At 43.6% G+C, this 27,358-nt stretch overlaps 1 protein-coding gene across 1 annotated transcript in view; it reads left to right on the forward strand.

The window, feature by feature from the left end:
• Positions 1–27,358, forward strand: part of LOC311133549 (uncharacterized protein) — a gene marked incomplete at both ends in the record, with an annotated part of 102,514 nt that overhangs the window by 12,647 nt on the left and 62,509 nt on the right. Inside the window, one exon of the mRNA XM_084167055.1 lies at positions 19,865–19,972. Coding sequence (XP_084023181.1) covers positions 19,865–19,972 — 108 coding nt within the window. The remainder of the gene's footprint in view (positions 1–19,864; positions 19,973–27,358) is intronic.

Here is a 27,358-nt window from a genome sequence, read left to right on the forward strand (position 1 = left end):
ACATATCCTTTTTAAAAATATATTTCCCTTTATTACTTTCCAACCCCACTAGTGAACAACAATGCTTAGGCCTCTACTTCCAGCTTATACATACTATATACATTTTATGGACACAGTCAATTTTACAATAATTCTATTTAGTTTGTTTTTACTCATGAAGTTCCTCTACCCTCAACCTCTCCTATCATTTTCATGATGTCCATCCGGTTTGCTTCTATATGCCATATCTTTCTAACTGTGCTCTTTCACAAAAGCTCTCAATCTATAACCTACAGTATCTCACAAAAGTGAGTACACCCCTCACATTTTTGTAAATATTTGAGTATATCTTTTCATGTGACAACACTGAAGAAATGACACTTTGCTACAATGTAAAGTAGTGAGTGTACAGCTTGTATAACAGTGTAAATTTGCTGTCCTCTCAAAATAACTCAACACACAGCCATTAATGTCTAAACCGCGGGCAACAAAAGTGAGTACACCCCTAAGTGAAAATGTCCAAATTGGGCCCAATTAGCCATTTTCCCTCCCCGGTGTCATGCAACTCATTTGTGTTACAAGGTCTCAGGTGTGAATGGGGAGCAGGTGTGATAAATGTGGTGTCATCGCTCTCACACTCCCTCATACTGGTCACTGGAAGTTCAACAAAGAACTCTCTGAGGATCTGAAAAAAAGAATTGTTGCTCTCATAAAGATGACCTGGGCTATAAGAACATTGCCAAGACCCTGAAACTGAGCTGCAGCACAGTGGCCAAGACCATACAGCGGTTTAACAGGACAGGTTCCACTCAGAACAGGCCTCGCCATGGTCGACCAAAGAAGTTGAGCGCATGTGCTCAGCGTCATATCCAGAGGTTGTCTTTGGGAAATAGACGTATGAGTGCTGTCAGCATTGCTGCAGAGGTTGAAGGGGTGGGGGGTCAGCCTGTCAGTGCTCAGACCATACGCCGCACACTGCATCAAATTGGTCTACATGGCTGTCGTCCCAGAAGGAAGCCTCTTCTAAAGATGATGCACAAGAAAGCCCGCATACAGTTTGCCGAAGACAAGCAGACTAAGGACATGGATTACTGGAACCATGTCCTGTGGTCTGATGACACCAAGATAAACTTATTTGGTTCAGATGGTGTCAAGCGTGTATGGCGGCAACCAGGTGAGGAGTACAAAGACAAGTGTGTCTTGCCTACAGTCAAGCATGGTGGTGGGAGTGTCATGGTCTGGGGCTGCATGAGTGCTGCCGGCACTGGGGAGCTACAGTTCATTGAGGGAACCATGAATGCCAACATGTACTGTGACATACTGAAGCAGAGCATGATCTCCTCCCTTCGGAGGGGCAGTATTTCAACATGATAACGACCCCAAACACTCCTCCAAGACGACCACTGCCTTGCTAAAGAAGCTGAGGGTAAAGGTGATGGACTGGCCAAGCATGTCTCCAGACCTAAACCCTATTGAGCATCTGTTGGGCATCCTGAAACGGAAGGTGGAGGAGTGCAAGGTCTCTAACATCCACCAGCTCTGTGATGTCGTCATGGAGGAGTGGAATAGGACTCCAGTGGCAACCTGTAAAGCTCTGGTGAACTCCATGCCCAAGAGGGTTAAGGCAGTGCTGGAAAATGATGGTGGCCACACAAAATATTGACACTTTGGGCCCAATTTGGAAATGTTCACTTAGGGGTGTACTCACTTTTGTTGCCAGCGGTTATTTTGAGGGGACAGCAAACGTACACTGTTATACAATCTGTACACTCACTACTTTACATTGTAGCAAAGTGTCATTTCTTCAGTGTTGTCACATTAAAATATATACTCAAATATTTACAAAAATGTGAGGGGTGTACTCACTTTTGTGAGATACTGTATATACTTATTATGGACACAGTATACTTTACATTAGTTATCTTGTTGTTATTAGTTGTTGTTATTAGTCCCATCCTTCAACTCCATTCAACACCACCCATCTATCTCTTAACACCATCCATATTGGATTTCTATTTGCAATATATTTTTCAACTGGTGATGTTTTACAAAAGTTCTGAACCCTTCTATTCTCATTGTTTCTACAGATTGTAAATTGAAAATAAACATTTTTGCTAAAAGTATTATTATATTATTGATTGATTGACTATGACTTTTCAGATCACCCAGTAGTGCTATCTGCAGGGTTAGCTCCAGGTAAATATTGCAATCCTTTAGCCATTCCTGGACCTGTGTCCAAAAACAAGCTACAAATGGACAGTACCAAAACAAATGATCTAATGATTCAGCCTCTTTGCAGCAAAATCTGCAGAGCTGGGAAGATTGTATCCCCCATATAAGTTTTGAATCCGGAATCGTTTTGCGAATCAGTTCATAAACACTATGCCATGGAATCGGTACGTCAAAAATCTCTTCCCAACTATTTTGCAATCTATATGGGACGGCTGTCAATCCTTTGGTCCTTAAATAAAACTGGTATACTTTTTTATTTTTCACAATTTTCTTTAACCAATTATGTTCTTTAATGCAGGGCCGACAGACAAGTTCCTTACTTTTTCCCCCTTCCACTTTTCCTCTTCCATTTTTGCGGTAATGCTGCAATTATTTGGTTGTAATTTTGGGTAGAGCAGACATTTCCATATGTTTTTGTTAGCTGCATGTGCAAAATAACTCCACCAGTCCTACCTATGATATCATTTACAAAGATTATACCTTTTTTTTTTATTATTATTCAAAAGAAAATGGTTTTTTATCAATTAGTATATTTGAGTTTAACCACAATATTTGTTGCATTATTTGTTCTGTCGTTTCTGGAGGATTACATTGAAATTGCAACCAACTTTCTTTGGCTTGTTTTAGAAATAGTGATATTTGGGAGATGATTTCCTTTTCAAATAACTGAAAGTGAGAGGTTGTAATCTGAATAAAGGGAAAAAGGTCATTCTTGAACATTGGGTGAGACAATCGTACTAACCAATTCGGATTTAAGTATAACTTTTGTATGACTGAAGCTTTTAGTGATAGGTCTAATGCTTTAATATTTATTTATATTTATTATATAAATAGGCCAGTTTAATTTCGTCTGGCTTGCCATTCAAAATACAATTGAATCTTTATTTCTCATATAATAAAAAAAAACTGCTCGCTTGGCATAGGCAAGACCATAAGCAAATAGGTAAACTGGGATAATACTAAAGAGTTCATCAGGGTGATTTTTCCACAAATTGACAGGTATTTACCTCTCCATGGTAGGAAGATCTTATCTATTTTTGCTAACTTTCTATTAACATTTATTGGAGTGAGATCATTTATTTCATTTGGAATATATATTCCGAGTATATCCACATCACCATCAGACCATTTTATTGGTAAACTACATGGTAATGTAATTTTTTTTATTTTTTAGTGATCCAATACGTCATATAGTACATTTATCATAATTTGGTTGTAATCCAGAGAGGTTAGAAAATTTATCTAGATGGGGGGATTCAAGTTGTGGATTTAAAAGAAAACATGAATCATCAGCGTACAATGACACCTTTTGTTTTTAAGACCTGGATTTCTAATCCTTGATATTAAACTTTCTGAGAAATAGCCATTATTGACTATTTTACACCTAGGGTTACTATACATGATTTTAACCCATTTTATAAGAGATTCCCCAAAATTGAAATGCTCCAGGCATTTATATATAAACCCCAGTTGTACTTTATTAGATGCCTTTTCGAAGTCTGCTATGAATAGCATGCCTGGTTTCCCATATTTTTCTATAGTTTCCAGTACTTGCCTTATATTATCTGGCTTCAGTGTTACAACCAACCAGTGGTGACTTGTCATTCAGGGCAGGTGGGGCAGAGCCCCACCTGTTTTGAGCCCCACCTGTTTAGCAAAAAAAAATAAAAAATAGATATATATACACTACCGTCAAAAGTTTGGACACATCTAGTCATTCAAGGGTTTTTCTTAATTTTTTTCTATGTAGAATAATAGTGAAGACATCAAAACTGTGAAATAACACATATGGAATCATGTAGTAACCCAAAAAGTGTTAAACAAATCAAAATATATTTTATATTTGAGATTCTTCAAATAGCCACCCTTTGCCTTGATGACAGCTTTGCACACTCTTGGCATTCTCTTAACCAGCTGCACCTGGAATGCTTTTCCAACAGTCTTGAAGGCTTTTCCTTCACTCTGCCGTCCGACTCATCCCAAACCATCTCAATTGGGTTGAGGTCGGGGGATTGTGGAGGCCAGGTCATCTAATGCAGCACTCTATCACTCTCCTTCTAGGTCAAATAACCCTTACACAGCCTGGAGGTGTGTTTGCTTATTGTCCTGTTGAAAAACAAACGATAGTCCCACTAAGCCCAAACCAGATGGGATGGCGTATCGCTGCAGAATGCTGTGGTAGCCATGCTGGTTAAGTGTGCCTTGAATTCTAAATAAGTCACAGACAGTGTCACCAGCAAAGCACCCCCACACCATAACACCTCACCTCCATTCTTTACGGTGGGAACTACAAATCCGTTCACCCACACCGCGTCTCACAAAGAAATGGTGGTTGGAACCAAAAATCTCAAATTTGGACTCCAGACCAAAGGACAAATGTCCACTGGTCTAATGTCCATTGCTCGTGTTTCTTGGCCCAAGCAGGTCTCTTCTTCTTAATGGTGTCCTTTAGAAGTGGTTTCTTTGCAAAAATTCAACCATGAAGGCCTGATTCACACAGTCCCCTCTGAACAGTTGATGTTGAGATGTGTTCTCTTTGCTTATTTGAGCTGTTCTTGCCATGATATGGACTTGGTCTTTTACCCAATAAGGCTATTTTCTATATACATATCAGTTTGCAAACAATGAAAAAAAAGGATTTGTGTTAATAGAGCCACGTACAAACATGGTCTCTTTTTTGCTTTCTTGAGGAAGGCAGCTCCAGAATGCAGGTGTTTCTTTCTAGCTCAGTGCTTTCTGTGGTGGTATTTCAGCCAGCGGAAAATACGGGGCGTAAGGGTTGGTGATGTTCTCTAGTTGCGCCGTGATTGGCTCAGTGTTCTGTCACCCATGGGGACACGGGGAGAGCTTGAAAATCCAAGCCCCTTGGGTGCTGCCGTAAAGTTACATTAGAAGTGCCCATCCAACAAGGCTCAAGGTCATTGGCCACAGATAAATGATGTCAAATCACATTATATCTACAGTAGCTTTGATTAGACTGATCATGTCAACATCATACTTTCAAAATCTTAGATGGAAGCTAGAAGTCATCATCATGAATCAAGTCGGCTCTCTACTGGCAAATCCTTTTCAATCGTTGTCATATGAAGAGAAATTATTAAGAGAAATTATAGATAAAACGTATCAGTGTTCATCGGCCATTGGACATAAACATTACACAACAAGTTGGAAATCGCAAATTCAACAATGATTGGTTTGGAAGGAATCAGTGGCTAACTTCAAGCATTGCAAAGCAATCACTAGCCTGCTATTCAGTGGAGTGGGTGTGTGGTCCAAGTCTGGGTTTAAGGGTCTCTTTTCCAAGCTTAAAAGGATAAACAATCAACACCATGGGCCAGAAAAGGTTGAATACATTGGCCATGCTGTCAATTCAACTTGACTTCTGCCGCGTTCAAAACAACTGGAAACTCGGAACTGGGAAATCTCAGACTTCAGTGAGTTCAAGACAACTGGGAACTCGGCAAAAACGAACTCCAACTGGGAAAATAAGTTTTGAATGGTCATCCAACTCGGAATACCAAGTCGGGAACTCGGGCCTCTTTCTAGAGCTCCGACCTAAAGATCACTAACGTCATGATTCGACCTTGTTTTTTTCAGAGTTCCCAATTGTCTTGAAATCGACATAAATCCAGAGAATGCCAGACTTTCATGACAAAGTTTGATGACAAAATTTGCCCACGAAGGACCGCCGCGCCACCTTCCTGTTCAAGTGAGCACAGCACAACAAGGTGAGTCCAGAAATGTATTGTATGCTGCTGCATAAATTATGTAATATGCCAGGGAGATATGTATACTGTAGCTAAGGAAGTAATACTAAGTGTATGTTGTGTAGTAAGCTGTTAGTAGCCCATGTGCCTCACCCTAATAATTTGGTCCCTTTTCGCCTCATAATTTAGCCTCCTGTTCTGACTTGGTGGTCCACATGTAGCCTATAGCCTGTTTTAGAGATGTGTCATCATCGAATATTGTAAGAGCTTACATTGTCTGCTTATATGCCCCCTTTATTTATCCAATGGTTCTGACTTGGTGTACAGGGAGAATACTGTAAGAACGGCCCATGTTCTGAATTCTGTCGCTGTACAATTCAAAAGTGCTAAACAAATAGTTATATTGACTAAGACCGTCCTGGCTCGCTCATTAATGTCTTCATCGAAATTACGGATTGCCCCTTATCCGCTCGTGGTCACCTTATGCCATAGTTTGTACATCTCAATTGTCAGTAGAAACCACATTTGTTTAAGAAAGTCAGCCATATCAGCTATGTTTTTTTTAAAGGCAGTAAATGAGGCTGAATGAACTATTTCGCAGCCAGACAAGGCTCTGTTGATAGCCATGTGTATCGGTGGTAAGGTGTTGGGACTGCTGTTGGGACTCTGCTGTTGGGACAGCTTTATGTACAGTCTTCACCATTGTCCGTTGCCTGCACTACCTACCAGCCAGCTCTAGCCTGGACAATTATCGGCCAGTCTGCACAGTCTGCACAGCGTGCTATCGACCCAGAGCATATCGGATTTTCTGCGGGAATCACTGAATCACTGGACCTTAACACCGGATCATTGCAACTAGCTAGCTGCAACCGAATGGCTGTTGTTGTTGTTGGCTAATCACCACTGTCCCGAAGCAAGCACCCGTTAGCCTTGAGCTAGCCTCGAGCCAGGCCCATCTCCCGGCTATCTACCTCTCTGTCAACCAGACGGGACCTCCTAGTGTTGACACGGAGCCCCGCCGATCCATCACGACTGGTCTTCCAACGTAAACGTCTGATGTGGTTTCAACAGGCTTCCAGTTGTGACGACCACGAAGATCCATCTGCTAGCCCCGGCTCGCTAGCACACGCAATCAACAGCCGTGCCTTCTGCTCGCCTGTGCTGTAGCAGCCACCGAACTGCTCCCAGACTCACCTATTGCTGTTCACTGGACCTTATGATCAATCAGCTATACAGCTGATGCCTGCTGGACTGTTCCTTTATACGGTACCCCATCCTGTTTATCTGTTTAGCCTCAGCCCAAACTTTCGTCGCCATTACCAGCTGTTGTCTTAGCTCTCTCGAATAACACCTGTGATTGCTTTATGCCTCTCTCCCATGTCAACATGCCTTGCCTATTGCTGTTTCGGTTAGTTCTTATTGTACTATTTCACTGTAGAGCCCCTAGTCCCGCTCAACCAGCTTCAGAGAGCTCCTTTGTCCCACCCCTCATACACGCGGAGACCAGCTCAATCGGTGCCTCCAGTGATGCTATCTCTTTCATCGTTACCCAACGCTTAGGTTTACCTCCACTGTACTCATACCCTTCCATATCCTTGTCTGTACATAATGCCCTGAATCTATTCTACAATGCCCGGAAATCTGCCCCAATTATTCTCTGTACCCAACGCACTAGAAGACCAGTTCTTAAAGCCTTTAGCCGTATCCTTATTATATTCCTCCTCTGTTCCTCTGGTGATGTAGAGGTTAAGCCAGGCCCTGTAGCCCCCAGTATCACTCCTACTCCCCAGGCGCTATCATTTGTTGACTTCTGTAACCGTAAAAGCCTTGGTTTCTTGCATGTTAACATCAGAAACCTCCTCCCTAAGTTTGAGTTATTCACTGCGTTAGCACACTCCGCCAACCCTGATGTTCTAGCAGTGTCTGAATCCTGGCTTAGGAAGTCCACCAAAAATTCAGAAATGTCCATCCCCAACTACAACATTTTCCATCTAGATAGAACTGCCAAAGGGGGCGGAGTTGCAATCTACTGTATAGATAGCCTGCAGAGCTCTATCATACTATCCAGGTCTGTGCCCAAACAGTTTGAGCTTCTACTTTCCAGAAATAAGTCTGCTTGCTACAGACCCCCCTCAGACCCCAGCTGTGCCCTGGATACCATATCTGAATTGATTGCCCCCCATATTCGTCGCCAAACCCACTGGCTCCAGGTCATCTATAAATCACTGCTAGGTAAATCCCCGCCTTATCTTCGCTCATTGGTCACCATAGCAACACCCACCTGTAGTATGCGCTCCAGCAGGTATATCTCACTGGTCATCCCCAAAGCCAACACATCCTTTGGCCGCCATTCCTTCCAGTTCTCTGCTGCCAATGACTGGAACGAACTGCAAAAATCTTTGAAGCTGGAGACTCGTATCTCCCTCACTAACTTTAAGCATCAGTTGTCAGAGCAGCTTACCGATCACTGCACCTGTACACAGCCCATCTGTAATTAGCCCACCCAACTACCTCATCCCCATATTGTTATTTATTTTTCTCATTTGCACCGCAGTATCTCTATTTGCACATCATCTTCTGCACATCTATCACTCCAGTGTTAATACTAATTGTAATTATTTTGCACTATGGCCTATTTATTGCCCTACCTCCATAACTTACTACATTTGCACACACTGTATATAGATTTTCTATTGTGTTTTTGACTGTACGTTTTGTTTATCCCATATGTAACTCTGTGTTGTTGTTGTTTTTATCGCACTGCTTTGCATATCTTGGCCAGGTCGCAGTTGTAAATGAGAACTTGTTCTCAACTGGCTTACCTGGTTAAATAAAGGTGAAATAAAATTAAATAAAATGTAGGCCTTAACAGTTTGTGGGCACCGTATGTCACGGTTATAGTCCAATTCATGTATTGTTTAATGTTGTGTTGTGTAGTTGCTTTGCTGGCGTGCTTCCCAATTATTATTATTTTTTTGCCCCACCAAGAAAACATTACAATGATTCTAAAGAGAATCTCCCAAATCTAATCCTCTGCTTTGGTGATGGATGGGAGGGTTCTGGGGATCTGCTGGGCTAGGTGCCACAGTAACAGGAGAGCACAGTTTCTCTAGGGCAGTGGCTGAGGCTGGGTTAGCTCTGTTGCATGAGGCGGGCCCGGGGCATAAGACTGGGGCTGGGGGTGAGTCTGCTGCTGGGCTTTGTGCTGCACATCTCCGTGTGGACAGGCTTATCCCCAAGCCAGTGAGACCTGGCAGGGCCCTTTGATGGGATTTTACAGCCTCTGATCGGCATCGCGTAGCCTGCATACCTCAGAGAGCACCCCTGGCAAAGCCCCCCGTAAACAGCCTGGGTATCACTATCCCTACCCGTCTTCATCCCCTGTGTCCAGGCCCCCGGGACCACCCTGTGTGCTGTATCTAGCCTCCTCTCACGCCTGTGAAGCGTCCTAACAGGCATTCCCCAGCGCTGCCCAGTGTCTCCCTCACTAAGTCGCAGGGTTTTGTTTTTCGACGCACGGCTGGGCTTTTATCTCCGTAACTTAAGACGTGGCAGTACTTTGAGACGGGAAAAACGAATCACGCTTTTCTCTGAGCCATTGAACCAGGATAAAAGGAAGCTCACACCACAATCCACCCTCTCTCGCTCTCACACACTTAGGCCTGTGCTATCTCCAGTGTTCTTCATTTAACACAATTCAATCTATAGGACAGTGCATACGACATCCAACGAGACAGATCAGCTCTTTAGCAGAGACCGCAAAACGTACAGCTTTAGTAAAGCCTCTGAAAACCCCAGAGATTGTAATGAGAATGTTGTGCATTAAGATAGTGAATAAGTGTCTGGCACCTGTGAGATGCGTGTGCGCGTGTGGTGCGTGTTCCTCTACTCTAATAAAAAGTGAGTGTAAGCTAATTAGACTAACGACCAGTGGTTATTGTGAGACAATTGAGCGGAATGAAGAGTCACATCATGCTGTAGAGAAACAGCCCGTCACACTGATGAGCAACCATGCTAACAGCCCCCTTTCCCAACCCTCTCTCTATCCCTCTCTCTCTTCTCCTTTTGGCTTCTATTGTCCTTCTTCTCTTCCAATCTCTCTGCCAAATACAGTCCAGCTATTCACTTTCGCTGTGGGCATTTTCCGACTTGCTGGCTTCACTTGTTGAGTTCTCCCTCATCCACTGCTAAGAGATACTTTTATTTGGTCATATTTAAGGATTGAGAATGGTAAAACAATTAAAATATTTTGGGTTATTGTCACGGCTCCCTTCTTCTGCTCTGTCCCTCCCCTTCCTCCCTTTTCCTAGTCTATTCCCTGCCTTCTAATCCTGATTTAAGATAGTGTGGGACAAGCTTTACTCGTAAAGCATCCGATTGACATGACATAGTTGGGATTCTTAGACTGAAGTATCAGGCTGTCCCACTGGCAGGTGGTAGCCATTGTATGTAATCAAAGTTAAAGTGCAGACCTAATGGATTTAGAAGACACCCTCTTTTTCCAGTACATGCGATAAAACCCAACATTTCGGTTGCATAGGCCTGTTTTGACTGAGAATCCTGTAACAGTGCAAGCAATAGGAACCTTTCCCCCAAGGAGTGGGATCTGTGCACACTGACATGTGTTCTAACTGGCTTGAATTCCATTTGCCACTGTTCTTCCAAGTCAAGTGCACATGGAAGTGCATGCAAATGCCTCATTTGGTTCATCCATTGAAATAAGTTTATTTTTGTGTGTTTTGAAAAGCACCAATTGGCTTGATGAATATCTGACTCTCCTGAGGGTGAGAGTCCTTCTTTTGGTTCAATCCCAATACCGTGCCTTAGCCCTCCCCCTCGTTTTCGAGTGTCCCTCGGTGGTGGAGTGGCACTCAAATTGAGCAACTAGTGGTAGGGAGAGCTAAATAAGGCCTAGGGAATGGGACATCACTGCATCACTCGTGCACATCATAAACAGCCAACGTATATCAATCAATGAATTGACGATGAGCCTTGTTTTTCACAATGCCTGTACTGGTGGCAGTACTTGCTGATGGTGCTTCTAGAGACTTCCGTCCACTTCTCCATTCTAAGGTCCATTCAACAAGCTAAGTGTTTATCCCCAGCGAGTGGCCGCTGGCTGGAGAATGGACCAGGACGGTCAAGAGTGGAAGCGGGCAGTTATGTTGATTGATGGTAACAATGAGCTTTGTGACAGGGGATGAGGAGCGGGGACAATGGCTCCACTAGTTTGAGCCCTCGTTAACTGCTGTATGGGAACTGGCCCCCTTTTGCGGCGGGAGGGATCAGGCTGGCGGATGTGCACTTGAAGCAGGCCCAGTAGCAGGACGAGGAGACTGTGGCTGTCCATGGGTGGTCATTGTGTGTTTGTGGAGGAACACTGCATCCTGGGAACAACTATGTCACAGGTCAAAGACATAAACAAACATACATAAACAGACCGGCTGTCCAACCAAGGCATGGCATGGCATGGTGTCTGTGTCACAGGGGCCAAGCTCATTGTCTTGGGATGTTTTCATTTGGGTGTTACATGTCCATGGTAAACACAGTGTATGAAAAGCAGGAAAGTGTCAAATGTACCTCAAATATCCTCCTCCACCCTGTGAGTCTAATACTGGTTATCTTAACACAGCTCTGTGATGTGACCCAACACTCCCAGACAGTGAGACATTCTGCTTCATTCAGTTTAGCCACCAGGTTCTCCCACTGCACATGCAGTCTGTGTATCCTACCTTCAGGGATTTCCCCATTCAGATAAATCCATCAAATACATACTAAGACAAGTGATTTAGGATACAGGCTTGAAATATTTTAATGGTAAATGCCGAGAGATTTTAAACAAAGCGACAATAATTACACTTGACATTTTTGGAATGCCCTGGAACCATTTCTGAGTGACATTTCAAGTCGTACAGATAACGAGGGCCATCTGACAGTGCTGTCCCTGGCCTGGCTCCTGTGAGAACCTTTTGCTTTGGCGCATTTATCTGCAAAGAAAAACATGATTTGCTGCCTCAAACTACAGTGCTGCGCTCTGTGCGTACCAATTACTAACCCAAACATAGTCGGCGGCTGGGGCTTTTGTGCCTAAGAATTACCGTAAGTCTCTCCTCTGGCTCTCAGAGGCTGAGCTGGTGACACCTGCTCCTTGGACTCCATCCGGTGGCTGTGCGACTCACTGACCTCCCTCTGTTCGCTCTATTTGAACAAACCTAACGCAATGGTAAATCTTAGCGCTTGATGTATATTGGCCATATACCACCAACCCCCGAGGTGCCTTATTGCTATTATAAACTGGTTACCAAACAGTTTCAGGGGTGTGTCAGAAATATTTGTGCTATTTTCACAACCGGAATTATGGACGCAGTAGCTGGCGGTGGCGCAAAAGGGCTGGGTTTTGATGAATAAACAAGTTGTGGGTGTGTTGAGGTTTGGCCTCTCACAGGCCAATCAGAACGTGCTCAATGGCTAAATATGTGGTTGCTTCAAGTTATGTATTTACGGTCTTTCATGTATTGCGTTCTAATGTTAGTCCGTTATAGCCTAGTTCGTTAAATAGCCTGCCCCATATTTGCTAAATATGTTGAACATGTTTGCGGTCTACATTGTTCTAATTGCATTGCTTCAATATGGAAATACTTTGTTAAACACATAGGCTATAGCATTCACACTGATATACGGCCTAGGCGTAATGTAAATTATAAACTGTGGGGTTTGAGCCCTGAATGCTGATTGGCTGACAGCCGTGGTATATTAGACCGTATACCACGGGTATGACAAAACATTTATTTTTACTGCTCTAATTAGGTTGGTAACCAGTTTATAATAGCAATAAGGCACCTCGGGATTGGTGGTATATGGTCAATATACCACAGCTAAGGGCTCTATCCAGGCACTCCGCATTGTGTCATGCAGAGGAACAGCCCTTAGGTATATTGGCCATATACAGTGCCTTCGGAAAGTATTCAGACACCTTGACTTTTTTTCACATTTTGTTACGTTACAGCCTTATTCTAAAATTGATTAAATATTATTTTTTTCAGCAATCTACACACAATACCCCATAATGACAAAGCGAAAACAGGTTTTTAGATTCTTTGGCAAATGAATAAAATAAAAAAACGGATACCTTATTTACATAAGTGTTCAGACCCTTTGCTATGAGACTCGAAATTGAGTTCAGGTGCATCCTGTTTCCATTGATCATCCTTGAGATGTTTCTACAACTTCATTGGTCTCCACTTGTGGTAAATTCAATTGATTGGACATGATTTGGAAAGGCACACACCTGTCTATATAAGGTCCCACAGTTGACAGTGCATGTTAGAGCAAAAACCAAGCCATGAAGTCGAAGGAATTGTCCGTAGAGCTCCAAGACAGGATTGTGTCAAGGCACATATCTGGGGAAGGGTACCAAAAAATGTCTGCAGCATTGAAGGTCCCCAAGAACACAGTGGCCTCCATCATTCTTAAATGGAAGAAGTTTGGAACCACCAAGACTCTTCCTAGAGCTTGCCACCTGGCCAAACAGAGCAATCAGGGAGAAGGGCCTTGGTCAGGGAGGTGACCAAGAACCCGATGGTCACTCTGACAGAGCTCCAGAGTTAATCTGTGGAGATGGGAGAACCTTCCAGAAGGACAACCATCTCTGCAGCACTCCACCAATCAGGCCTTTATGGTAGAGTGGCCAGACGGAAGCCACTCTTCAGTAAAAGGCACATGACAGCCTGCTTGGAGTTTGCCAAAAGGTACCTAAAGACTCTCAGACCATGAGAAACAAGATTCTCTGGTCTGATGAAACCAAGATTGAACTCTTTGGCCTGAATGCCAAGCGTCACATCTGGAGGAAACCTGGCACCATCCCTACAGTGAAGCATGGTGGTGGCAGCATCATGCTATGGGGATGTTTTTCAGCAGCAGGGACTGGGAGACTAGTCAGGATTGAGGCAAAGATGAACGGAGCAAAGTACAGAGAGATCCTTGATGAAAACCTGCTCCAGAGCAGGTTTACCTTCCAACAGGACAACGACCCTAAGCACACAGCCAAGACAACGCAGGAGTGGCTTCGGGACAAGTCTCTGAATGTCCTTGAGTGGCCCAGCCAGAGCCCGGACTTGAACCCGATCGAACATCTCTGGAGAGACCTGAAAATAGCTGTGCATCAACGCTCCCCATCCAACCTGACAGAGCTTGAGAGGATCTGCGGAGGGGAATGGGAGAAACTTCCCAAATACAGGTGTGCCAAGCTTGTAGTGTCATACCCAAGAAGACTTGAGGCTGTAATCGCTGCCAAAGGTGCTTCACCAAAGTGCTGAGTAAAGGGTCTGAATACTGAAGTAAATGTGATATTTCATTCTTTTATTTTCATACATTTGCAAACATTTCTAAAAACCTGGGGTATTGGGGTATTGTGTGTAGATTGATGAGGGAAAAAAACCATTTAATCAATTTTAAAATAAGGCTGTAATGTAACAAAATGTGGAAAAAGTCAAGGGGTCTGAATACTTTCCGAATGCACTGTACCACACCCCTTCGGGCCTTAGTGCTTAATTATAGTCTGGACATGGACACGCCAAATGTAGTCAATAAACAATATTAAATTCACTAGGCTATTGATAAGGCCTAGAAAGACAGTGTATAATTCTAATCAAATTCTATAAAAACTAAACAACTTGTTTTAAACAGGCTATGTCTTAATACAGTTACATGCACCATAATTGCTCCCCGTGGGCAGAGAGGGTAGGCTATGCTTGGTTTTTAATCAAATTAAACTAAATGGGGGAAACCAATAGTTTTTTTAATGTTTCTAAATACGAGATTCACTGGCACAAATGCACATCTCTGTTCCATTGCTGCTGTGCGTCATGGCTGTATAGGCTGTGCTTCCGCTCTCAAAATCCATGCAATTATTAACTGTGTTACTGTTAAGGCGTGCTTTTTGTGGGTCTTAAAGCTTTCAATTAGCACTGCATGAAATTGTCAGTTTTGCGCTTGTTTTTAAGGACACACCTCAAATATTGCCACCAGGGGTTGGATCCTAAATGATTTTCCAATCGTTCCTTTCCAAACAGAACCCCTACTTTTTTTCCGTTGTTTCTTTCCACTGTTCCGACAACCATAATAAAGTTCTGAACAGATCGAACCCCAAAAAAGTAAACGTTCATGTTGTTCTTTTTCGTAGATTTTTTCTTACCTGTGAAATCAACATTGTTTTTACATTTAGCTAATGATTTTACCCCAATAATTAGCAGAGAAAGAGCAGCTTGCTATGGAACAGGTAAGCTAGTTGTTTACGTGTTTAATTGGTCAGATATGTGCAGTCGTGAGATACGACTGCAATTTCATGGGAGGGGAGAGAGCGAGAGAAAGGGTTGGACATGTAGGGGGCATGGCTTGAAGCGCTGACCATCATTATATGTTGTGAATTTTAATGTGTTTAGGCTATTACTAGCATCATAACTTCAATGAATTACTAAATTATATACGAGAACGTTATTAACCGGTTCTCAAGATTTGAAAATAACGGTTCTGTTCCGGAACACTAGCGATCACTTTATTTCCCTGGGCTGGTTCTGTTCCTCAAAATGTTTTGTTATTTTCTGGTTTTTGGTTCTGTTCCCTTAACCAGTTCCAACCCCTGATTGCCACCCCTCCCACCTCAGCGCAAGCGAGCTGATGTTAGACAGGTAAATTGCCGAAAATGACAGTGCGCCAGTTTTTACATGACGAAATTGCAAACTGACGTGCATTTCACACTTGAGCCTCCTTAGCGCCAGCTGAAAATAGAGCCCTGTGTCTCTGTGGAAGCAGCTAATCCCCTCAGACAAGGTGTCTTTGTAACAGAGTGAAGGCAATCACAGAGACAGATGAGAGTGAGTCTTATGCCGTTCGCCACGTTGCACGGCAAGTTAAGGAATTATTTCAAGGGAGATTAAGCAATGTAAGGGTCAGGGAGTGGGCAGCAGGGGCGGACCAGAAATGCCCTCCCTGGTTAGCTGCCAAAAAGTCCATGTCTACCATTTATGGAGGGGGAAAAAGACAATCCCCTTGTTTGCCACTTGTGGCATATTGAAAACTTCAGGGTTGTTTGACCCCTTGTTTCCTTGCTAGTGGTTTTCTCAGGTCATTAAGGAAGTGGCTACTTGTTAAACATAAAATGTTGTTGTTTCCTATAGTCATGTAATTTTGCTCTCAGCACCTCACAGCCTGGTCAGAACTGCAGTAATGCTACTGTACACTCTACTGTAGATACAGCAGAACATTGTGTGGGGACATGGAAGTCACTTTACGATTAGATTACATGGATAAATAGTCATTGATTTTGGTCAGGATAGCATTGTCAGATGTTGCTCAAAATAGTTGTACTGTATCTGTGAATACAAAGCTGTATCTGTTGGTTATTGGCGCAGTGTTGGGTATTGGTTGAGTGAGTGCTGAGGAGGTCATGTTGTTGACTGCTGGTCCCAGACCCAGAGCTGACGAGGTGTCTGAGCACAGGGCCAGGAGGACGTCAAGATGTTTAGACTTTGCCTCACACCCTGGGGATTCTTCTGGAACTGTTGATAGAGAGGATTGAAATGATTCTGGCCTCCCTGTGTCCTTCTAGCCCTCGCTTCTTTTTCATCTTCTCTTTCTGGCAAAGACATATATCATTTCTCCTCAGTGACATGGCTCAGGCACGTTTGAACTGAAGTGAGACCTCACAGCAGGTTCTCACCCGGTCTGCTGAGCCAGCCTCTCACTAACTTGCATTGCTAGGGATTACTGTACTTCCAATGGAGATAGGTGACAGAACCATCTGTTTTCTTTAGATGAATTGCTCTATTTTCCCATTTTCCCATCTCTGTCTCCTCTCCTGCTGATGTCACCCACCTGTGGGATGTGAGTGAGATGAATGGCTGTTCATTATGAAGCTGTCCAGCATTGAGAGGAGCTGCTGTTGCCATGCCAGACGGCAGCTACAGTGAGGGAAAAAAGTATTTGATCCCCTGCTGATTTTGTACGTTTGCCCACTGACATAGAAATTATCAGTCTATAATTGTAATGGTAAGTTTATTTGAACAGTGAGAGACAGAATAACAACAAAAAAATCCAGAAAAACCCATGTCAAAAATATTATAAATTGATTTGCATTTTAATGTGGGAAATAAGTATTTGACCCCCTCTCAATCAGAAAGATTTCTGGCTCCCGGGTGTCTTTTATACAGGTAACGAGCTGAGATTAGGAGCACACTCTTAAAGGGAGTGCTCCTAATCTCAGCTTGTTACCTGTATAAAAGACACCTGTACACAGAAGCAATCAATCAATCAGATTCCAAACTCTCCACCATGGCCAAGACCAAAGAGCTCTCCAAGGATGTCAGGGACAAGATTGTAGACCTACACAAGGCTGGAATGGGCTACAAGACCATCGCCAAGCAGCTTGGTGAGAAGGTGACAACAGTTGGTGCGATTATTCGCAAATGGAAGAAACACAAAAGAACTGTCAATCTCCCTCGGCCTGGGGCTCCATGCAAGATCTCACCTCGTGGAGTTGCAATGATAATGAGAACGGTGAGGAATCAGCCCAGAACTACACGGGAGGATCTTGTCAATGATCTCAAGGCAGCTGGGACCATAGATACCAAGAAAACAATTGCTAACACACTACGCCGTGAAGGACTGAAATCCTGCAGCGCCCGCAAGGTTCCCCCTGCTCAAGAAAGCACATATACAGGCCCGTCTGAAGTTTGCCTTTGAACATCTGAATGATTCAGAGGAGAACTGGGTGAAAGTGTTGTGGTCAGATGAGACCAAAATCGAGCTCTTTGGCATCAACTCAACTCGCCGTGTTTGGAGGAGGAGGAATGCTGCCTATGACCCCAAGAACACCATCCCCACCGTCAAACATGGAGGTGGAAACATTATGCTTTGGGGGTGTTTTTCTGCTAAGGGGACAGGACAACTTCACCGCATCAAAGGGACGATGGACGGGCCATGTATCGTCAAATCTTGGGTGAGAACCTCCTTCCCTCAGCCAGGGCATTGAAAATGGGTCGTGGATGGGTATTCCAGCATGACAATGACCCAAAACACACGGCCAAGGCAACAAAGGAGTGGCTCAAGAAGAAGCACATTAAGGTTCTGGAGTGGCCTAGCCAGTCTCCAGACCTTAATCCCATAGAAAATCTGTGGAGGGAGCTGAAGGTTCGAGTTGCCAAACGTCAGCCTCGAAACCTTAATGACTTGGAGAAGATCTGCAAAGAGGAGTGGAACAAAATCCCTCCTGAGAGGTGTGCAAACCTGGTGGCCAACTACAAGAAACGTCTGACCTCTGTGATTGCCAACAAGGGTTTTGCCAACAAGTACTAAGACATGTTTTGCAGAGGGGTCAAATACTTATTTCCCTCATTAAAATGCAAATCAATTTATAACATTTTTGACATGCGTATTTCTGGATTTTTTTGTTGTTATTCTGTCTCTCACTGTTCAAATAAACCTACCATTAAAATTATAGACTGATCATTTCTTTGTCAGTGGGCAAACGTAAAAAATCAGCAGGGGATCAAATACTTTTTTCCCTCACTGTATAGCTAGAGAAACCATCTGTCGAGATCACAACATCGTCAGACATATTGGACATATCCTTAGGCAGAATGTTGAAAGGGAAAATCATTTGTTTTTAATCATTTTTCGAGGAAGGTATTTATAGACTGCCAAACCCTTTTCTCCTTTTTGTTGTAGTTTTTTTTTTTTACTTGTGTATCTTGTCAATAATTTGTATTGCTCATGTTGAACTGTGCACCACCTCTGATCTTTGATTGGCATGTCGTTACTTCTAATAACGGGCTCATATATGGCCTCAAAACGGAGAGGGAGTGTGAATTGGTCATCCAGCTGCCAGTTGGATTAGATGAGCAATGTAATGCATTTTGGTAGACGCTACATCTCTACACCTGAAGAGGGATTGGAGGAGAGTGGGCATTCCTGCCATGATTAGGTGGTCTGTACATCTCCTCTGTCTGAGCCTAATTCCTGCCCGTGCCAATATGGGTGTAAGCAAACACAAGCGTCAATCCTCTGGTCTTCTAAGACTACACCCTGCTTAACACATCCACACACACACACACACACACACACACACACACACTAGCTTGGAGGTGAAGGAGAGATAGGATGTGAGTTATGTGAGTGTATAGAATGCGATGCCTACACCTCTGTGCTGGATTAACATGGCTCGGCTACCCAGTGGTTTGGGGTGTTTGCTTATTCCCCCTTAGATTCCACAAATTTCACACGTCTTAATGAGAGAAGGATTTAACCAGATGGGGCATTCTCTCTCCTAGATTGATTCACCCTGTGGCTCTCTGCCTCATCTCACACTAATAGTACTGGATGCATGATCTTTGCCTGTGTGGAGACATGGGCCATATGTTCAGTTCTAGGGCAGATCGCTATGTGACCTCACTATTGGTTCCAGTTTTGATAGATGGTCATATGGTATTACATAAGAACACTCTTGGGTAAGATCCTTACACATGCCAGTGAGAGAGAGATGGGGGTGGGGGGTTGACTACTGTATGTCCTTTAGCAGAGATGTAGCTTGTTTCTCTCACTCAGGGATAAACCATCCCAGCTGATTCATTTCCCCCCAAAAAAACATTAAGATGAAAGGTTATTCACCTGGCAATGTGCCTGACAGCCACCCTCCTTCTTAAAGGTTGCCAACTGGTGGAGGGAGCCCTTTTAGTGTGGTTTGTGTAACATCAGGAGCATCAAGGTCCCTTTGCAATCAGGTGTTAACAGAGCGCTGACGACGCCCTGATAGAATGAGGTCAAACTGTCCCGGACTTCAAATGTTGACATCCTGTGACAGCAGCCAGGTGTTTCTGCTCCTCTCATCTCTTCTCCTCTTTCTTTCTCTCTGTCTCTCACCCCGTCCATCCCGTCCCGGTGCCGTTCCCCAGCGGTGTGCAGCTACAGCGTGTGCTTCAATGGGGGCCAGTGTCGACAGGGCTCCAGCTCCCAGCTCTGTGACTGTCCTGCTGGCTTCAATGGGCCCAGTTGCCAGTATGGTGAGTACAGCACTATCTGTTTAAAGTAGTTCCTACAGTATGTCCTGCTGTTCCTGTCTGTCTGTGTCCGTATGTATCTCTGGCCCCCCTCCATCTACTTCCATTGTACAAGCCCTGTTGAACTTCTTCTACCTTCTCACTAGCAGAGAACTATAATAACAGTACCTCACACTGTGAATGAATAGGCATTAGTCAGTAGAGCAGACAGCTTATGAGTAGGGTAAACTAAAAATTATTCAAGGTTGATAAATCGATTGAAACAGAGAGCAGTTTGTCAGTTGATGAAAAACATATTTCTGGTTATTTTACCACAGATACATTTTATTATATCATCCCAATCTCTTTGCATTCTCACTGAACTCAACTTGAGTGATCACATTTCCCTACGAATGAATGGGAATCTCCTCACATCAACAGTTGCCATGAGCCCAATAATGTTATCAGCAGCAGTTGTGGAAGTCAAGCTGTCGAAGCAGTGCGTTAGAGTGGAGGATGTTGTTGTTGTTCTGGTAACTACACACGACAGGAAATTCCTTCAAGTGCTTGCCGTTCACCAGAGTTGCTTGTCTCTCATACAGTCCAGGGCTTCTCAGACACCCTAGATTGGTGGCCGACATCGGCGTCCCCCAAGTTAAAAGGTACAGGAAGTGCAGAACAATAGGAGTCCCCTTTATGAAGTGCCCTAACAAGATCCAGCCCAGTCTGTCTGGGATCTCAGCGCTCTCTTACATGATGTTAAACACGCCAACAACAGATGACAATCACACAGGGCTTTCCTCTGTAGGGGCAGGTCCAGTACTGATATACTTACTGCAAGCTGTCTGTGATGGCTGATCTGATAGTTTTCATCGGTCTGTCTGCTTGAGCTGGCTTAATCATTAAGGGAACACACATTCTCAATGAGGTGCTGAGCACAGCTGGAGACCATTAGGTGGGTGCTGTCTCAGATTCCTCCTCAAGGCTGAGAGGAACTGAGGTGGTCTGTGGAATATACAGTGCACACACATGCACGCACAGTATTCAAAGTCCATTGAGATATGCTGCCTGGTAGGAGTAAGATGACCTATCAAAGGTCTTTGTTAAGGGTCCAGGGTTAACATCCTACATAGTGATAACTGGTCACAGATAGATTGTATCTAAAGAACAGTGAAAAGTCCCAGTATAGCATGGACATCTATGTGCTTTGATGTGGTTGTTCAATGTGAGAGGAGATACAGGCCTTCTGTGATCCTCACTGTAGCTTCTCATCAGATAGCCAGACCTGGACTCTGACATCCCAGAGGGCTGTGGTGAGAACGCATACCTTTCTGACAGACATTATGCATTATGGGATGAAGCGTGGCGGCGAGGACCCAGCCCTCCTCCGGTCCTGCTCCCTTCATCCCAGGGCTCTCACTCCACAGTCACCTGACATAGAAAGGAGAGCCTGCTGCTGAAGACCTGACTCCTTTGTGAAAAGGATCCTGGAAAAGGCAGACAATCCAAATCCCATCTTTCAACCTGCTCTGTCTCTTTGTTTGATCAAGCTATTCTGCGCTCAGCCGTGTTCTGTGATTTCACTGGAATACACTCACTGCTTAGTGTCTCTCCTTTCTCTGTGATGGCCAGACGTTTTTTTTTTTACTCTTCAGCTCTGAGAACAAGGTTGCAGACTGTGAGGGGCCCTCAGAAGACTGGAGAGTGTGTACTTTGTGTGTTGGATATATGAATAAATGGCTAGCCTGGTGTGAAGCAGCGTGTCGCTCGCCTTGCCCATGCTGATCTGTCTTTTGAAGGACAGAGAGGGGTTACACATCAGGAAAAGATAAACTCAGGCCATTCACAGAGACTCACTGCTACTCTCTCTCTGTTTAACATCAGAGGAGACGCCATCAGCTAGCTATCCCCCCTCCAGCTCCCCTTCCTCACACACGTAAAGACTTGCCGCCATTGTTCAGGGTGGTGAGTGATAGCTATCGTCAATGGGCACCCAGGGGCCTACTGTAGCTGGTGGACAGTTATGCAGAAGACCCCTGTCCTTCTATTAGGCTATTATATAGTGGTGGTTATATTACATTTACATTTTAGAAATTTAGCAGACGCTCTTATCCAGAGCAACTTACAGTTGTTTTTTTATACTGGCCCCCCGTGGGAATCGAACCCACATGCTCTATCAACTGAGCTACATCCCTGCCGGCCATTCCCTCCCCTACCCTGGACGACGCTGGGCCAAATGTGCGCCGCCCATGAGTCTCCCGGTCGCGGCCGAGCCTGGATTCGAACCAGGATCTCTAGTGGCACAGTTAGCACTGCGATGCAGTGCCTTAGACCACTGCGCCACTCAGGAGTACATATTGACATGTGATTGGCACTGAATGGACAGCTGGCCTAGGTGCGTGCGCCACGATTGGTTCTGGCTGACCTAAAGCAACCCCTACAGTGGCAGGAGTTCTATATGAAGAGTTTATTTCCAAAATGCTATATATCCATTTTCAGAAATGTTGGTAAATTAGCTTTTATTGTTTAAAGAACTTATGAAAGAGATTGGTGTATTGTTTTCTCTATCTAATCATGGCATGGGGTTGTTTAATGACATACAGTGGGGAGAACAAGTATTTGATACACTGCCGATTTTGCAGGTTTTCCTACTTACAAAGCATGTAGAGGTCTGTCATTTTTATCATAGGTACACTTCAACGGTGAGAGACGGAATCTAAAACAAAAATCCAGAAAATCACATTGTATGATTTTTAAGTAATTCATTTGCATTTTATTGCATGACATAAGTATTTGATACATCAGAAAAGCAGAACTTAATATTTGGTACAGAAACCTTTGTTTGCAATTACAGAGATCATACGTTTCCTGTAGGTCTTGACCAGGTTTGCACACACTGCAGCAGGGATTTTGGCCCACTCCTCCATACAGACCTTCCCCAGATCCTTCAGGTTTCGGGGCTGTCGCTGGGCAATACGGACTTTCAGCTCCCTCCAAAGATTTTCTATTGGGTTCAGGTCTGGAGACTGGCTAGGCCACTCCAGGACCTTGAGATGCTTCTTACGGAGCCACTCCTTAGTTGCCCTGGCTGTGTGTTTCGGGTCGTTGTCATGCTGGAAGACCCAGCCACGACCCATCTTCAATGCTCTTACTGAGGGAAGGAGGTTGTTGGCCAAGATCTCGCGATACATGGCCCCATCCATCCTCCCCTCAATACGGTGCAGTCGTCATGTCCCCTTTGCAGAAAAGCATCCCCAAAGAATGATGTTTCCACCTCCATGCTTCACGGTTGGGATGGTGTTCTTGAGGTTGTGCTCATCCTTCTTCTTCCTCCAAACACAGCGAGTGGAGTTTAGACCAAAAAGCTCTATTTTTGTCTCATCAGACCACATGACATTCTCCCATTCCTCCTCTGGATCATCCAGATGGTCATTGGCAAACTTCAGACGGGCCTGGACATGCGCTGGCTTGAGCAGGGGGACCTTGCGTGCGCTGCAGGATTTTAATCCATGACGGCGTAGTGCGTTACTAATGGTTTTCTTTGAGACTGTGGTCCCAGCTCTCTTCAGGTCATTGACCAGGTCCTGCCATGTAGTTCTGGGCTGATCCCTCACCTTCCTCATGATCATTGATGCCCCACGAGGTGAGATGTTGCATGGAGCCCCAGACCGAGGGTGATTGACCGTCATCTTGAACTTCTTCCATTTTCTAATAATTGCGCCAACAGTTGTTGCCTTCTCACCAAGCTGCTTGCCTATTGTCCTGTAGCCCATCCCAGCCTTGTGCAGGTCTACAATTTTATCTCTGATGTCCTTACACAGCTCTCTGGTCTTGGCTATTGTGGAGAGGTTGGAGTCTGTTTGATTGAGTGTGTGGACAGGTGTCTTTGTAAGTAGGAAAACCTGCATAATCGGCAGTGTATCAAATACTTGTTCTCCCCACTGTACATGTATTTGTTGGAAATCTATCACTTGGTTTCATTTCAGAGAGACAAATAAACATGTTTTGTTGCAAAACACTATATATCCACCTCTCTCAGAGAAATAGGTAGTACTGATATGTTTTAAACCGTCAAATGTGACAAATAACTACATTTTTCATAAATAACTTGACTAATTATACATTTGTGACATCAATATTAAAAAAAAAACTTTTATAAAATGAATCAATACAGTAATATTAGATCTATATGTAGAATATTTACATTTGACATTTGTCATTTAGCAGATGCTCTTATCCAGAGCAACTTACTGTTAGTGCATTCATCTTAAGATAGCTAGGTGAGACAAGCACATATCACAGTCAAATATACAGGATGCGAACATTCCATTCCAGCTAAACAATTGATATATAGCATTTCATAACAAATGTTCCCCCCACATTCTGAAAGTTTTATTTACATTTTACATTTTAGTCATTTAGCAGACGCTCTTATCCAGAGCGACTTACAGTTAGTGAGTGCATACATTATTATATATATTTTATTCATACTGACCCCCCATGGGAATCGAACCCACAACCCTGGCGTTGCAAACGCCATGCTCTACCAACTGAGCTACATCCCTGCCGGCCATTCCCTCCCCTACCCTGGACAACGCTGGGCCAATTGTGCGCCGCCCCATGGAATGTGATACAAAACAGGTAACGGTGTGCTTTAGGACCATGCGGACGCCTCCGAGCGGTCGGGTAAGCTGTTTAGAGTGTTTATCCGACTGGATTAAAAAAAATATATAGTAATTATGTCCCCCCCACTTCTAAAACCAAAGTTGCGCCCCTGGTGGATACTATCCTGTGTCCTGTTTGCAGGCTGTTATTATGATTCCAGTTTCTGTTGTGGTGATCATGCTTTCTCAGAACTGTCAGACTGGTGCACTTTGTCGTGTCGTCACATGTTCACACATAAGCCGAGAAACGTTGTTGCGGGATACAAGTGCTGTGTTGCCTGATGCATACCAACACATTGTACTGAGATTCACTCATCGTTTATTTACTGTGGTCTCTTCCTCTCAGCTTTTTGTCTGTGCATTCTTTCCTTTGGCGTGCGATGGTGTGCGGTGGGATGTGATTCTCTGTTGCCCGTTGCGTTGATGTGGTTCCTCTGTGTTTGTCAGTGTTGTGTGTGTTTCTGTATTGAGGGGACTAATTAGTAATGTTCAACTCTCAGTACAAGTGCTGTGACAGATGTTTGTTTTGCAGTTCCAGTTCCATTGTCCTTCAGTATTCATTTAGCATTGCTTAATGTACATGTTTAGTGTACAATTACTATGATGAATGTCATCACCCACTGCCACAGGGCAATCCATTATAAGTTTCTCTTTTTTTGTGTGTGTGTGAAATACACATTTATTTTTTTATATGTCCTGTGGCAGTGGGTGATGACATTCATCATAGTCATTTTTACACTAAACATGTACATTAAGCACATATCTTTATTTATACATCCATTGGTTCCACATAATGCTATCATAAACATTACCTGTCGTAACCATTTCTGATGGTTTACATCAGGGGTGGAAAACGGTTCAGGGAACAGAACCGAAAACTGAAAAATAACATAATTTTTTTAGGAACGGAAACAGAACCGGGAACGAAAGTGATCTCTAGTGTTCCGTAACGGAACCGTCTTAACTCTTGAGAACCGGTAATGTAATTTTTTGTTCCAAAGATATCCTAATGAAGTTATGATGCTAGTAATACACTAAACACATTCCAATTCACATCATGTAATGAAGCTTAGCACTTCAAGCCAAGCCTCCTCCATGTCCACCCCTCTCTCTTGCTTTCTCTCCACCCTTGAAATTTCAGTACTGGCTCTGAAGCAGCATGTATACATGCTGTCTCTGTGTAGTCTGGAGTAGCTAGGGAAAGGGGTCTGCCTGTTCTGCTCGGAGAAGATGGGGGAGGAGCAGACGGGCCGAGAACGGAGAGGATAAATAAACGCAAGGATATCAAAAGATAGCAGTGGCAGCTGTACAGATAACTCATCCAAAGGGTATCGACTTCTCAAACACGGCAGAAAGCTTAAACAATATGATGCCCAGTCACCTTATTAATTCAGTAGCTTACTTAGATAACTAGCAAGTTAAACTTAGGGGTCGCGTTAACGCAGAATTCATTTTTTACGCAGGAAAAAAATATAAAACGCATCAATATCTTGCTACGTTTTGTAAACGCAGATCTAAAATGCTTCTGTTGCACTTCTCGACTTGGATGAGAATTCACTAACAGGCATTCTATCAGCAGACAGCACTCTGACTGATGTGTAGCTACTTTTCTCTGGTACTTTCCTCGGTGTAGCCAGCCTACCTTTCTCTGGTAAAATTCAAGATTAACTTTAAGAAAAACATTAGGAAATGTAGCTGGCTACATTCTTTTTATGATAAACATTAGAAATATGATGGCCATGTATCGTTTTTGCAAGATACCTTGCTTTTTCATTGTAAGCTCATTTACTTGTGTGGCTGCCAGCAAAATAGCGTTGCTATGAAAATTAAGCTATTTTCTGCCGAATGTGTTGGACTAATGTATTTTCCATGAAGGAAAACTATAGTTGCACGTCCCTGATCACTCTATTGAAGCAAAAATACACTGTTGACTTTCAATATAAAACGCGACCCCTGTCAATACACAGCTGGACTCACCTGCTCGCGCTTTCACCCATTGTGCTATTTACAAACAAACACGTGACTGGCTCAACTGTTCTGGGGAACTATGGTAAACTTCATAATGTAAAAAACAGGTTGATTTTGTGGGTAAAAAAAATCACGAAAATGAACTATATGATTCTTTACTTTTTCGGGGTTCGAACCAGTTCAGAACTTTATTATACTCGTTGGAATGGAACTAAATAAATAGAGGTTCTGCTCGGAACAGAACGATTGGAAAATAATTTTGATTCCAACCCCTGGTTTACATCACTTTTTGACCGGCCAGCTAGATTAACTAAATTCTTGCATGTGAAACCACCATTTGCCTCAATAATCAAGTATTTACCTAGTTTTGTCATACATAAACCGTTGGCCATAAAATGTCAGCTGAAATTATTAACTAAATCTTCAGGCAGTCCCCTAAGCCCTATATCCCCTGTGGGACTGTGTCAGTTGGTGCTATGTGTGTGTGTATAATATATATATATATATTCTGCCAAGCCTGTCAACGCCAGGCAAGTGGTGCCCTCTGCGATACATATAGAGCTTCTAGGGCTTTCAGACTCCTGGCAGACATCTTAATCAGAGCCAACATCTGGCCTCTGAACACACAGTAATGCTCTGTGTCCTATAAAAACACTATCAGACTTCAACTGCCTTTTAAGTGCTACTTAAGCTGCCATTCACTGATGTGAATGGTAACATTAGAGTCATCTAGAAAACTCAAAATACACTGAGTGTACAAAACATTAGGAACACTTCC

Source organism: Coregonus lavaretus (genome assembly GCF_964263955.1).
Source record: "Coregonus lavaretus genome assembly, chromosome: 8".
NCBI lineage: Eukaryota > Metazoa > Chordata > Actinopteri > Salmoniformes > Salmonidae > Coregonus > Coregonus lavaretus.